Source organism: Myotis daubentonii, chromosome 5 (assembly GCF_963259705.1).
Source record: "Myotis daubentonii chromosome 5, mMyoDau2.1, whole genome shotgun sequence".
Taxonomy (NCBI): domain Eukaryota; kingdom Metazoa; phylum Chordata; class Mammalia; order Chiroptera; family Vespertilionidae; genus Myotis; species Myotis daubentonii.
The window spans coordinates 82,086,227-82,101,260 of NC_081844.1; the positions used below are offsets into that span (position 1 = coordinate 82,086,227).

At 38.1% G+C, this 15,034-nt stretch overlaps 1 protein-coding gene across 1 annotated transcript in view; it reads left to right on the forward strand.

Moving 5' to 3' along the window:
• UBE2D2 (ubiquitin conjugating enzyme E2 D2) overlaps window positions 1-11,309 on the forward strand; it is a 44,008-nt gene extending 32,699 nt beyond the window's left edge. Inside the window, exons 3-7 of the mRNA XM_059698568.1 lie at window positions 424-455; window positions 535-612; window positions 699-804; window positions 6,453-6,546; window positions 9,647-11,309. Coding sequence (XP_059554551.1) covers window positions 424-455; window positions 535-612; window positions 699-804; window positions 6,453-6,546; window positions 9,647-9,692 — 356 coding nt within the window. The 3' untranslated portion in view covers window positions 9,693-11,309. The remainder of the gene's footprint in view (window positions 1-423; window positions 456-534; window positions 613-698; window positions 805-6,452; window positions 6,547-9,646) is intronic.
• Window positions 11,310-15,034: the final 3,725 nt, after the last annotated feature.

Consider the following 15,034-nt stretch of genomic DNA (forward strand, 5'->3'; position numbering starts at 1 on the left):
TTTGTAAAAATTATTCTTTCCTAATTTGAGTATTATCTACTTTGTAGTAAATTATATATATTTGTGTTGGGGAAATGATATAACACATCAAAGAATTGAATTTTTTGGCTCTTTTTTACCCTTTGAGGTGAGGAAATATCTGTTTAAAAGGGGAACTTTGAAGCTTGTCAAGAATTCTGTCTCCTTGACATGAATTTTCATGTTTCAGCCCAAATACTTTTTCATTGAGCATCTTATCAGTGTGCTAGACCATGCTAGTCCTTTTTCTCGCTTCAGGCTAAAAAAATTTGATTTAGAGATTCCTCATCCTGCCTAAGACTCATCATATTGCTTATAAATGAACTGAGATTAAATGAGGAATGTTATGATGTAGGTACAGTGTGGATATTGCTTCATGGTAATTTTGTTGTTGTTCTTTTCCAGTGTTCCATTGGCAAGCTACAATAATGGGGCCAGTAAGTATTCACATTAATTTCAGAATAAATAGTTTATGTAATTGATTCATTTTAATCCCACTTTTCTTGTTATCAACAGAACGACAGTCCCTATCAGGGTGGAGTATTTTTCTTGACAATTCATTTCCCAACAGATTATCCCTTCAAACCACCTAAGGTAATTGGGATATGTTAATTGCTTTTCATGTGTTTCCTATGATACTAATAAACCAGTTTACAAAAGTTTTTTTCTTTTTTCTATAGGTTGCATTTACAACAAGAATTTATCATCCAAATATTAACAGTAATGGCAGCATTTGTCTTGATATTCTGCGGTCACAGTGGTCTCCAGCACTAACTATTTCAAAAGGTAATGGAATAGGTATTCAATATCAAGATAAAGGAACTGTGTTTTAAAAGTCTTCTTAAGGTTATTTTTAAAAATTACTTATATTTATTTTAAGAGGAAGTAGCAATTCCCCTTATTTTTGAATAGATCTTGAGACCAATGGAAAGCATTGGATTTTCAAGTATATATATCTCTTTGTGTTGTGACTATTGTGTTCATTTTGCTATTCTAAATGCTATAGGTTGGAAAATAAATTTTTATTTGAGCATCTTAACAATCTTTGGTATATAGTTGCCTGTGCATTTGAAAATGTATAGAGAAAGTTAGTTACTAATTTTGTGATGAAAGATCCAGTAGCTCTTTTTTTTTTTTTTAAATATATTTCTTTATTGATTTCAGAGAGGAAGGGAGAAGGAGAGAGATAGAAACATCAATGATGAGAGAGAATCATTGATTGGCTGCCTCCTGCACACCCCACACTGGGGATGGAGCCCACAACCCAGGCATGTGCCCTTGGCCGGAATCGAACCTGGGATCCTTCAGTCCACAGGCCGACACTCTATCCTCTGAGCCAAGCCGGCCAGGGCCCAGTAGCTCTTTAAATAAGATAATTAATTGCATGAGTAAATGGGTTTTTTTTTCACATTATAACATTTTTATTTTTCAGTTACAGTTTACATTCAGTATTATTTTGTATAAGTTTCAGGTGTACAGTACAGTGGTTAGATAATCATATACTTCACAAAGTGGTCCTCCTGATATTTCAAGTACTCACCTGGCACCATACATGGTTATTACAATGTTATTGACTATATTCCCCATGCTGTACTTTATATTCCTGGAACTGTTTTGTGACTACAAATTTTTAGTTCTTAAGCCTTTTTTACCTAGCCCCAGGATTTTTTTTTTTTTTATGTCAGTGAGCTGATTGGGTAGTTAATAAACATTATCTGATGTGTTGATTTGAAATTGTGCAACCCTTCAATATCATACCTTTAATCACAAGTGGGTTAAAGTTGTCAAAATACAAATATAAGCCATAGGCCATCCTATATGATAAAAGCCTAATATGCTATGTGTCCAGTCTTCTGGTCATCCATTCAATCAATCAAAGCATAATATGATAATGATATGCTAAGGCTGCTCAACCGCTCACTATGACGTGCACTGACTACCAGGGGGCAGACACTCCGACCAGTAGGTTAGCTTGCTGCTGGGGTCCAGCCAATTGGGACTGAGCAAGACAGGCCAGACACGCCCTGGAGCCCTCCCATGGTCCTTCCCCTGCTGGCCAACCTCCCGCATCCCTCCCTGGCCCCAGTCGTGCACCAGTGGGGTCCCAAGGCCTGGCCTGCGTCCTCTTGCAATCCAGAACCCCTCGGGGGATATCGGAGAGCTGGTTTCGGCCTGATCCCACAGGCCAAGCCGAGGGACCCCACTAGTGCACAAATTCATGCACCGGGCCTCTAGTAAATAAGATAATGGGCTAATATATTTACAATACAAATAACATGTATAAATCAGTAAGAGAAAAAAACCCATATTCCAATGGATGAGAGGACAGAAAGGAACAAAATAAGGAAATGAAAATTAATATAGTTCCCATTATTTACCTTTTTAATTAACAAAGATCTTTCCAAAAGAAAACTAAATGCTGATAAGGTACATTACAATGAGTGTTCATATACTACAGAAGCATAGGTTTGTATAGCCCAGGATGTATTAAGAGATGAGATTTAGTAATTAATACCCTCTGACCCAGTAATTCTGGTTTTATTCATTTGTATTAAGAAAACAACTCCAAATAATGAAAAAGCATTGTATGCAAGTACATTTGTGACAGTGCTATTTATTTCTGAAAATTAGGAATTATTTATAGGCCCAACTATAGAGGAAGAAATAAATCAGTTCTAACATGTGCATTTAAAGGAGGATTGAGCCTTACAAATATTGTGAAAATGGGGAAATGCTGTGTTTGAAAAAAGCAGAAAAGATAAAATTAATATACACTGTAACAAGTTATATGGAAAAGTATATTAAATAGCTACAAAGAAACATTTTGTGTATCTCGGTGCTGAAATTTGATGTATAAAAATATTTTTGTTTTCTATCTTATATTTCTTTAATGTACACATTTAGACAAGAGGAAGCATAGTTTCATGTTAAAGAACATAGGTTCATTCTGGTTTTAACTACCCATATTCAGATATCAGCTTCACCTCTAATTGAATGAGACTTAAGACAACTAAATTTCTGTTCTCTTTCATCTGTAGAATAGGGATGATAATTACTATTTCATGGTTATTACGAAGATTAAAAAAGCAAAAATGCACAGTTAACTGATTCTTTATAAGTACTCAAATAACTGGGATAAAGGTACTATTGTAAAAAGTGTTGTATATTTGTCGTGTTATAACTATTATAAGACTTGTATACTCTGACATTAATTTTTCAAAGGAAACAAGAACTCTGGGGCATTAAATTAAAATTTGGGGGGATTTTAGGCAAAAATAAAAACAAAGAATTAGAGGACCACGTTTTTAAAAATTGTAACGGAAATAATTTTTCGAGATAAGTGGCCTCTTTTCTTTTTGTAGGCCCCTTGCACGTCATGGGCTACTTGTGAAAGTGTTCATATACTTTTCTTGTGACCTCCTGACCTGCTTGCTCTTTATTCACAAAGTAGCAGTTAGCAGTAGAGAAATAAATCTAGTAAAGTAATGGGGCCAAAAGAGGTGGAATAGTGTGTGTGTGTGTGTGTGTGTGTGTGTGTGTGTGTGTGTGTGTGTGTGTGTGTGTTGGGAAGTGGGGAGGTCTGTATAGCTGAAATTGTTACCACAGATTTCTTTCCCTTCCTCTTCTGTGCCTAGTGTTGATTTTTCAGTTATTCTCAATCATAAGGGCTGCTAGTTTTATTAGACTTAATGTTCCTTCTATCTGGGTAGCTATCTTTTAAAATCATTGAGGTGCCATTTTAGTGAATTTGATTATATCAGGGTATCTAGGTTTAATGTTTTAATGATTCCCTTTTGTAAATGGAATCTATGAGCAAGCAATTCTGCGAAAGACCTGAGTCTTGTGTGTAAAAATAATTTTTTCCTCCTTTTTCTTTTGTTAACCCTCACCAGAGGATTTTTTTTCCCCATTGATTTTTAGTGGAAGGGAGGAGGGGGGCAGTAAGAGACAGAGGCAGAGAAAGAGAGAGAGAGAGAGAGAGAGAGAGAGAGAGAGAGAGAGAGAGAGAGAGAGAGAGAGAGAGAGACATCGATTGGTTGTAGCGCAAGTATGTGCCCTTGACAGGGAATCAAACCTACAATCCTTCAGCGCTCAGGCCAACGCTCTAACCACTGAGAAATACCAGTCAGGGCAATTTTTCCTTTAATGTAGTGTGCTTTCAAGGGCCATAATTTTGACTCGAATTTCTCTCTACTTTGACTATATATGTTAGATATCTAAATATATTGAAAACTTAAGCAGATAAATGTGCCATAAAGCCTCTTTGTTATATGTTTTTAGAATTGGAAGTGACTATGGGTTATGACACTAATGAAAATGAATATATACAGATGAAGATGTATACATAGGTGAAAAATTAGTTATTTCAGTGAAGAGTCTATGCAGGTTGTAGAAATAGAAGTTAGTCTCTTTACAGTGAAGGAAGGTATAGTGCAGTATAAGGCAAAATTAATTTTCTGCGAATTAAAGGAACTAGTATACTAAGAATCCTTTTACCAGGTCCAGATAACCACCACTCCAGCTTCCTTTCCTAGAAAGAAAGACAAGTTATTTCTTTAAAATGTATCTTTTAAAATAGCCTTATTGGAATGATCGGAATTGTAAATAAAGAACATTTGTAGCCCTAGCTGGTTTGGCTCAGTGTCTAGCGCAGGGGTCCTCAAACTACGGCCTGCGGGCCACATGCACATACAAATATTGTATTTGTTCCTGTTTTGTTTTTTTACTTCAAAATAAGATATGTGCAGTGTGCATAGGAATTTGTTCATAGTTGTTTTTTTTAAACTATAGTCCAGCCTTCCAATGGTCTGAGGGACAGTGAACTGGCCCCCTGTTTAAAAAATTTGAGGACCCCTGGTCTAGAGTGTCGGCCTATGGACTGAAGGGTCCTGGGTTCAGCTCCGGTCAAGGACACATGCCCCAGTTGTGGGCTCAGTCCCCAGTGAGGGGCGTGCAGGAGACAGCTGATCAATGATTCTCATCATTGATGTTTCTCTCTCTCTCCCTATCCCTTCCTCACTGAAATCAATAAAAAATATATATTAATTTAAAAAATTTATAACTGATACTGTTTTGGTAGTATGTCTCATTTTAGGTGACGAATCAGTTGTACTCTAATTTTAGGTGAAGAATCAGTTGTACTCTTCCCAGTTTGATAGGCTGGACAAGTTTCTTCTTTTTATAGTCAGTAATTTCATGAACGTTCAAAAATCTATAACTCCCTGTTGTCATTTCCAGGAAATACATGAAATCTTTCCTAATTGCTGTTAGGATGTTCTGTGCTTGAAGAGGGCATCAGGTGATACACCTGACAATGGGAAGAGAAGATGTTTTGGGAATGCCATCTGCCAGAATTGTGGGCAACAGGAATGAAGAGTCAGAAAACATCTTTCCTGATGTTTTTTATTTTCCATATATTCTTAAGGCAAGGAAATAGCTTTTTTGTTAAACTGAATGATAAAGGGCATGTAAACTTTTTCTTTACCTCTCAGAAGCCCTTGATCTCTACAAAATAGATTTGATAGGAAAATGAATAAATCCTTTCCTGCTGAATTGATGTTTTGGGAGTAAAGTGGGATCAGAATTATTATCTCTTACTGCCAAACATTAAAGCTGAGTTCTATTAGTCTCAGAATAGAAGGATTGGGATTTATTTCAGTATACCAGAAGCCACTGGATTTTATGTAATTAGTGGCCTTGGCTTCCTTTTTATATTCAATAATGAATACATAAATTAACAACAAATTTAACAGAGGAAATTGTACTATTGAGATTTTCTGCTATATTCCAGGTTGTCACTGAGGAAATGGCTTAGATGAGATTCTAAATTGTCACTGAAAAGAATTTGAGATTTTAGTAGAAGTATATTGTACCCTCTGTAATAAGTATGGCTAGCCCCATTTGAGGGCAGATACTAGCCTTTATGTTCTTGGACTAAATTGTTTTCAACTGAAAATGAAACAAATCCATTGCATCTGAATGTAATATCTGCCATTGAGAAAGCAGTGATTGTTGGATTTCATGTTGGTTATTTCTGACTAAGAACATTCAGTAGTGTGTGCTTTCTTTGGAATTTTGAAAGCCATTTATTCCTGAACATGGGCTTCTAAAAAATGAAAGTTTATGAGCTCTGAAAAGTGTCATTGGTCTGGGATTTGGAAGACCTGGATTCTAATTTCACTGTAATTACTCACTAATGGGACATTGGGCAAGTCACTTCACCAGCTTGGGCTAACTTCCTTAGGGATTTAAGCATAGAGAAATCTTATAATCTTTGTTGATTACTGTAACTATAAAGTTAGGTAGAGCTTAACAAAGCTGCTAGGCACTGCAATATAAATAGATTCTTAGAATTTTCTCATGTGTTGGCACCTCATGTTTCTTTGAATTCTTTGCTTTTATCTTTACTAATTTATATGTTTTCTTCATTCTAGTACTCTTGTCCATCTGTTCTCTGTTGTGTGATCCTAATCCAGATGATCCTTTAGTGCCTGAGATTGCTCGGATCTACAAAACAGATAGAGAAAAGTAAGTATGGCCACCAGACAGAAACGGACCTGTGGTAGGGTAGAAATGTTTGTGACTCACATCTTTCTTAACTAAGGGCTGGGTATGGATCAGATATTTAAAATGAAATCCTAATACACTCACCTGGGGATAGAAAAGAGGAGTGTTTGCATTGAGTATCATTACATGTAGATGACACTGATACTTTTTATTGATTTGAGAGAGAGAGACATTAATATGTTGTTTCGCTTATTAATGCATTCATTGGTTGGTTTTTGTATGTGCCCTGACCAGGGATTGAACCCACAACTTTGGTGTATCGGGCCAATGCTCTAACCAACTGAGCTTCCCAGCCAGGGCTGGTATTATCTCTTAATTATTTGATATGACTCCTACTGTCTAGAGCAGCGGTCACCAACCTGTCAAACCTCACAGACCCCCATGAGGTCTGAAAGGTTGGCGACAGCTGGTCTAGAGAAACTTTTCTGCATTATATTTTCAACAGTTTTATGTCTTCTTGGCTTTTGATATTATAACTCATTTTGCATCAAGAACCCATTTATCTTAGGTATTTGAAAATTAATGGGGAAAGGAAATTGTTTTTCTACCATTTGGTATATTTTTAAAAAAGAAAGAGAATAAATGCCACCAGACATAAAAACCCAAAATTTCCTTCAAAAAAATAAAACTTAATGAAACAATGTAGAATTTACATATTTTAGAATTGTACTATGAATTATTAAGAATGGTCAGGATATCCAAAGAAATAGTAACTAAAAGTATTCTGATATTTTTCTTTCTTTTTTTTTGGTATATTCATTAAAATAGGAGGAAATAGATGGGGAAAAGTGGATAATTTTCTAAAGTTAAAATATAAAGAATTAAAGAATTATTTAAATCCTTCTGGATAAGCGAGGCATATAGATACAACGTTTGTGTGTGTGTTTTCTTGATCTTCACCCAGGGGTTAGGTTTTTTATTATTATTATTATTAGAGGAAGGCAAAAGCGGGGGGGCGGGGGGGGGCGGGGGAGAGAAAGAAAAACATAAATTGGCTGCTTCTTGTACTCCCCCCCCCCTCCCCCCCCAGTTGTGGACTGAAACCGCAACCTAGGTATGTGCCCTGACCAGGAATTGAATCTGCAACCTTTTGGTGTATGGGATGGCACTTCACCCAACCGAGCCATACCAGCCAAGGCTAGATACCATATTTTTAGGTGGGGCATTGGGGGATTGTAACAGCAGTTGGTTATTAGTTTAGTTTTGTCTGTATTTAGGTCTGAATAGTCTTTGTAGTCATGTATTTCTGGCTGCATTCAGAATAAAATTAGATCATGCTTTTTTCTATTTGTGAATTTATGCAAATACATTTCTTTTATTGGAGAACCATTTTGTCAAATATCTGGAATTGTGGGCATAACAAAAAGGCATTTCCTAAGCCATTGTGGCTGTAATGTTCAGAAGAACTTACCTGCATCCCTTTTTATTTATTTTTATCATTTTTTAAATATGTGTTTGTTGTTTATCCTCACCTGAGGATATTTTTCCATTGATTTTTAGAGAGAGTAGAAGGGAGGGGGAGAGACAGAGAGAGAGAAACATCAATGTGACAGACACACATAAATTGGTTGTTCCCACATGGGCCCAAACCAGGGTGGGAATCTAGCCTGCAACCGAGGTACATGCCTTTGACTGGGAATTGAAACTGTGACCCTTCAGTCCATGGTGCCAATGCTATATCCACTGAGCCAAACCAGCTAGGGCTAATATGTTTTTATTGATTTCAGAGAAAGGAAGGGAGAGGGAGAGAGAGAGAAACATCGATGGCCTCCTGGAGGTCCCCCCCTTCCACCTCTGCTACTGGGAATGGATCCTGCAACCCAGACATGTGCCCTGACTGGGAAATGAATTGTGATCTCCTGGTTCATGGGTTGACATTCAACCACTGGGCAACACTGGCCGGGCCTGCATCCCTTTTTATTTTTTATTTTATTTTATTTCATTTTTAATATATTGATATTTTTACAGAGAGGAAGGGAGAGGGATAGAGAGTTAGAAACATCGATGAGAGAGAAACATTGACCAGCTGCCTCCTGCACACCTACTGGGGATGTGCCTGCAACGAAGGTACATGCCCTTGACCGAAATCAAACCTGGGACCTTTCAGTCCTCAGGCCAGTGCTCTATCCACTGAGCCAAACCGGTTAGGGCTGCATCCCTTTTTAAATCAAAGAATTGTAGAACCTTTTGGCCTCCTTATTTTACTACTAGAATGTTCTTCTGGAGCAATAGACCTATTCATTTTAGAAACCAAATTGTTAAAATACATTCTGCCAGAACTAGTGATTTTATTGAGGCAGAGGAAATTATTATATCAATTTAATCACTATAAGTATATGATTTCAAGAACCATATAATGTAGAAGTATATAGTTTGAAGAACTCCAAGTAAATGAACAAGGGTTGAAGATCTTTCCTAGAAATAAGTCAAGCAAGTGTAGAATAAGGGTATGCCAGCAAATGCTAAAGTTGAATCAGAACCCTCTATTACAGTGGTTGCCAACCTTTCAGACCTCACGGACCACCAGTAGTCTGCGGACCACCAGTTGGCAACCGCTGCTCTATTAGTAGCATTTTCAGGACATTGTTTTTCTCTTAACAGCTTTTTTCCCCACTATCATTAAATAAATTAGAAATTTGGGGTAAAAGGTGGTTTTACTTGAATGTACATTTCCCCCCTCAAGTTATGGGTGTGTGTTTGTTTATTTGTTTGTTTTTTTTCATCCTTACCGGAGGATATTTTTCCCATTGATTTTTAGAGAATGGGTGGGGTGGGGGGGGAGGAGAGAGAAACATCAATCAGTTGTCTCCTGCATGCGCTCCTATCAGTGCTGGGGATTGAACCTGCAACCCAGGCACATGCCCTTGACTGGGAATCGAAACTGAGACCCTGTGGTGCTCGGGTCTGCGCTTTAACCACTGAGCACACCTGCCATGGTACTACATGGGTTTTTAATAAAGAACACCAGAGAGGATAAAAATGTTACTAAATGGGATAATGAATGATGCCTTCTAACTGACTTCTCACCTGTGTTAAGCTAAGCTTCTCTTTGTGTGTACAGGTACAACAGAATAGCTCGGGAATGGACTCAGAAGTATGCGATGTAATTAAAGAAATTATTGGATAACCTCTACAAATAAAGATAGGGGAACTCTCAAAGAGAAAGTCCTTTTGATTTCCATTTGACTGCTTTCTATGAGCCCACGCCTCATCTTCCCCTGTGCACATGTTTACCTGATACAGCAGTGCTGCGTGTTGTACATACTTCGAACAACAAATAGAAATACTGTACTTCTGTACCAACATTGCCTCCTAGCAGAGAAGTGTGTATGTGACAAGCCAGTTCTTCAGACATAACCTAGGTGTGAGACTAAAAGCTTTCCTATTGACTTAAATTTGGATAACTGCAAGTTGAGGGGTGGTGGGTATGTTGTGTGCTTGGATGGGAAAGAAAAGCTCCACTGACCTGTAGGAGATGTTTTTTAAGTGGAATCCTTTTAAACTCAAAACAGATATGAAAAGCAAGGCGAAGAACATGAAGCTGTTTCTGTATTCATTTTATGCTGAAGGACCTACGTCTTAGGTGAAAGTTATGACCAACCAGATTAAAATCTACCCACATCCTGTATTTTAAGGTCTAAGTTTAACTGGATTGGAGCTATTAGTATATAAAGTGTGATGGGCTTTGTTCCCACCTCTTACATTTCCCCACCCTTTAACCCTCGTCCTTTCAGCCCCTCTTTCTCTCTTCCATATTCTTTGGTTTGTATGTGGTTTCTCAGTTAATACATAGCTAATAGCTCTTATTTTTCTTATGTTTTTAACTACTTAGGTCTTTCTGGATGTAAGGGTGAAAATTCATTTGATGGAAATACTTGTGTATATTTAAAGACCCAGTTGCTCCTCTGGAGCTTGTACGTTCAAGAATGATTAATCTGTGTAATAAACTGATTACTACAGTCATTACATATAATTTTGTGTGAATAGGCTTTTTGATTTTAAGAACTTTATCTAGCTGAGATTAGTGGTGGATTTTCCCCTTATTCTTTAAATGTCCACTGCTTTTCGTTTTCATTTATACTGGTTGCATTTTAAAATCATGAAACAATTCCAGTTTACATAGTAAAAAGGATATCTTGAAAGTAATTTCACTGAACAAGATAAGGGCATAAGCTTAAAAGCTTTTCCATGAAATTTATATGTGTAGTATTCCAGGAACATGACTGTTAAACTAAGAAATTTGCTTTATTAATGAAACCAAGCTGCATATCACCAAAACCTTGTGACATTCCCTTGATACATAGGACATAGAACAAAGGCATTGCTATTTGGTAAGTTAAGCTTCTGTGATTGTAAAAGAGCAACATTGACCAAACCTGGGAAACATGAGCACAATCTTGTATTGGAGAGTCTTCATAATTACTTTGCACTAACATTGCAGGATGTTCATTCCATTTTAAATTGTACTGTATGTGGCTTTTTTGAAGTCTTCCCTTGACTCTAGTAAAATGTAGTTTGAAACTTGTAAACAACTGTGTTTGCCAGAAACATCATTCGTGTGAACTAGGCAAGTTACCTTTCTTCCCCTCCTCCTAATCTAATTGTAAACCTGGCCAGCCTGAAGGCCATGGCTGGTGCTCACTAGCCATCAGGTTCTTTCAAATGCATCTTTACACTCTTGCACAAAAATTGAGGAATAAATGTCCACTGCTTTTGGTTTTAAACTTGTTCAACTTGTCTTATCTTCAGTGTCACTATTCTCCCATCTTAGAACAAAAGTGTGACATAACCTGAAAACTATTAAAGTGTTGCATTTTAGCTGCTGGTTACTTATTAGTATTTCTAGCATTCTTGACCTTGCAAAGAAGGTTTGACTGTTAACAGTTGTGGTGAAAGGAGTTAAAATTGAGCTCTAACTTAAAATTATCCTGTATTCTCATTATCGTGGGCAGGTGGGAATTCATTAATTTTTGACTTGCTATTAACTATATTGTTGACTATGGGTCAATTGCACACATCCTGAAAGCTGGTTCTTTGTTATCTTAGAGAGCTGCCAGTTCATTACTATTTATTAGGTCGAAATGTAAATAATTTTACAAAAGTGTCCGTATTTTTTTAAGTGCTAAGTAAGATGTTATCCTGGTGTGCAAGTTTCTAATGAAAGGGTTTACATAGTCATAAACATTAGACCCTTGAATGCAGTTTGGTTTTGCTCATTTGCGTATGGAGCTTATTTGGTCCAGTCCATATATATATATATATATATATATATATATATATATATATATATATGCCTTGGTCAGAATGAAGGCTCAGTCAGGGAGGCCACCTTCCCCACTCACCAAACAAACAAAAAAAGTGTCACTCAGGCTGGTCCTCACATTGCTTTTTACAGGAGTGTCTCAGCTTTATCACATGTGAAAGCTTGTTTGCAGTAACCCTGATTAGTGAGGCAGTGGTTATAAGGGAATGTCAATTGTATGGTTTTGCTTTGCTTTGCTTCTTAATTACATAGAGTGCTGGGTCAAGTTATAATTGGAGTAGTTTCTTTTAGTGAAACTACATGATTTCAGATACTTACATGCTCTGTTATTGGCCAGTGGTCAAAGTTAGCGTTGTCCTGCTGGTTTCTATACTTTGGGTAGTACAAAGACTTGGAAGAAAGGCTGTTGAGGTAGGGAGTGACAGGGGCTATAGAGAGAAGGATATGGTGGTGGTCAGAGAGAGGGATTCATGTTCTCTGCCCTGATCTAGCAATAGAGGCAATCATTGTACTTCCTACTGCTCCAGTATTACACTTTTGAGTCATTCTTTGCCTTAAATTATTTTGAGCCCTAGGTAGATTGTCAAGAGAGATGAATTATTTCTACATGACAGTTGTAAACTGTTCCTTGTTTGCAATTAAGGTGAAACTGTGGGTTTTGTTTCAGTCTGCTCTAAGGTACCCCTTAATACAGGGGTCCTCAAGCTTTTTAAACAGGGGGCCAGTTCACTGTCCCTCAGACCGTTGGAGGGCCAGACTATAGTTTAAAAACAAACTATGAACAAATTCCTATGCACACTGCACATATCTTATTTTGAAGTAAAAAAAAACAAAACAAAACAATATACAATATTTGTATTTGCATGTGGCCCGGGGGCCGTAGTTTGAGGACCCCTGCCTTAACACCTGGTGGCGAGATTTTAATAGAACTTTCTTCAGTTCCTGGGTCTTCTGAATTATGAACATATATTTTCTTACTACTCAGAAATAAGCATCTTTATTGCCCCTGCAGAAAATAGTCACCAGTGTTAAGGACCCATTACCTCTTGATTTCATTTGTGAGTACTCTTTATTTCAAGTGATGATGGGTTATTTTGGTGGGTGTGATATTATATAAGAGAAAGCAGGTTTTTAATACGAAAATAACTGTGAAGGTAGTAGACTGTCAAATATTCATTCATACACATCTAAGAAGAGAAAATAGACCTTGGGGACATTCCTGGAGCCTGTTCCCTATTTAATTTTTCCTTATGTTGTGTATGCACTTAGATGAAAAGTGGCTCTAAGTTTGCTACCCGACAAAAGCCTTTCTTCAAAATCTTTCTCTAATCATCCTAAGCCCTGGCAGGTGTAAGTGGTTAATATTCAGGCCCTCTGACTGTTTCCAGGCCAATTCCTGGGATGGGCTTAGAAATATGAAAACTGGCCATGGGATCACTTTGCCAGGGTTAATATTTATAATATTCATTCCCCCATTGTTGCCATATTTTAGTTAATATAAGTGGGAAAGTTCAAAAGTTGGGACTACTAAAGCCTTAAGGCCTTGGGTCTCAGTGGCTGAATGTATAACAACAGTCAACAACCAGCTTCGCCCTTTCTCTGACTGTTCCTGGACTAGTTGAGGCAGAGGCAACATTTTTCTAAGTGGTCACTTTTCATCTTTGAATTATTTGGGGAGCTGCACCTCATTGAATGCAAAGTATAACCTGCCTCTTAGCAGATGTAGAGCTATGAATATCTCAGCATCAAGACAGCAACTTAATAGTTTTGAATTGAGTGAGGTTTTTGTTTTTAACCTCCTGTATAAGTTATTGGTAGAATGCCTTTTCCAGGGCTAGGGCTCATGATTGCCCTACAGTGTACTCTGAAAGCAAATGGTTGACTACATTTGGAAATGCCGAGAAGAAGCCACTAAGTGCCTGGCCAGGTCTCTGGTAACTGCTGTCCAGGGAAGAGCCGTGGCAGCCTTGGTAAATGTGCTGTGCATTCTTTTTCAGACTTTGAAGGATATGAATGGTGGTAGCTACCATTTTTCCAGGAACCGATCTCTCCTTGCCCTGAGTCACTTGTTCTCCTATTGTTTCTTCCGTAGTACTGAAAAATCTTGGCTGTTTATTAAAAGGTTCACTCTTGCCCTAAATTGTAGGACCCCTAGAGAACAAGTATGAGTAGGGAGGATTTAGTTTTGCTGACCTCAAGACCAACCACTCCCCAAATCGCCAGCTTTCTCAGCTTTGACGTTTTCCATAAGAAATTAGGATAGCTTTGGAAGCTCCAAAGCTTGGGGCTCCCTTGGAGGTTTTCTAGACCCAGGTCACAAATACAACCTGACCCAGCACCATCTTGGGTGATAGTTAGCAAAAGCTAGGCTGCCTATCTGTTAGAAAGGGCATCTGAACTTCCCCCAGCTAATTAGAGGCAATACTGGTTAGGTCTTTCTCAGCAGTTGCCCCTACCTCCAGTCAGCATCGCTGCCATCTTTGAAAAGTGTGAGTGCTTGCAGGGTGTTGTACTGATCTGAGGGGAGCTGAACTTGTTTCAGAAGACACCCAGGACTTCAATGTGACAGAAAGAACCAGGGAACTAAAGCTTTTTCATCCTTTTTGGAAGGATGGCTCCAGGTCATCATCCCTCCTCTGAGAAAAAGAGAGGGCATAAGAGAAGGGGTGAGGGGAGATTATGGAGTAGGTACTGTTTCCTAGAGGGTAAGATCAACCTCCAAGCTGGATAGAAAGGATACTTTCTTTTGAAGTTTCAGGTATAAATTTTGGGGAGAGGGGCTTAGTGATGTTTCTTCTGACACCGTGTCCCTGGGTTTATTCTTGCTTATTCTGCCCCACACCCACTGACTGTAGTTACAGATGGTTTGGAGTTTCTATGCCCACTGATGGAGAGGATGTATTTGAAGTACATTTGCTTAGAGTGGATGCTAGTGCTTGAGTGGCCAGCAGAGGGCAGTGTTGACACACAGCTGTAACAACCATGAGGTGGGTGGTCAGTAAATCTGCTTGGATAGAAGCTGAGAGGGGCTTTTTGTTGGGATGTGAAGGCCTGTTTGGGCTTGACTTTGTTCACAAGTTTACCTAGGACTGGATGGGTCAGTGCCTACCTCAGGAAGGCTCCATCATAGGCTTAGCCAGGAAACAGGTTAGTATTCTAGCCTTAAAGCCTGCCAGAAGAAGTGTC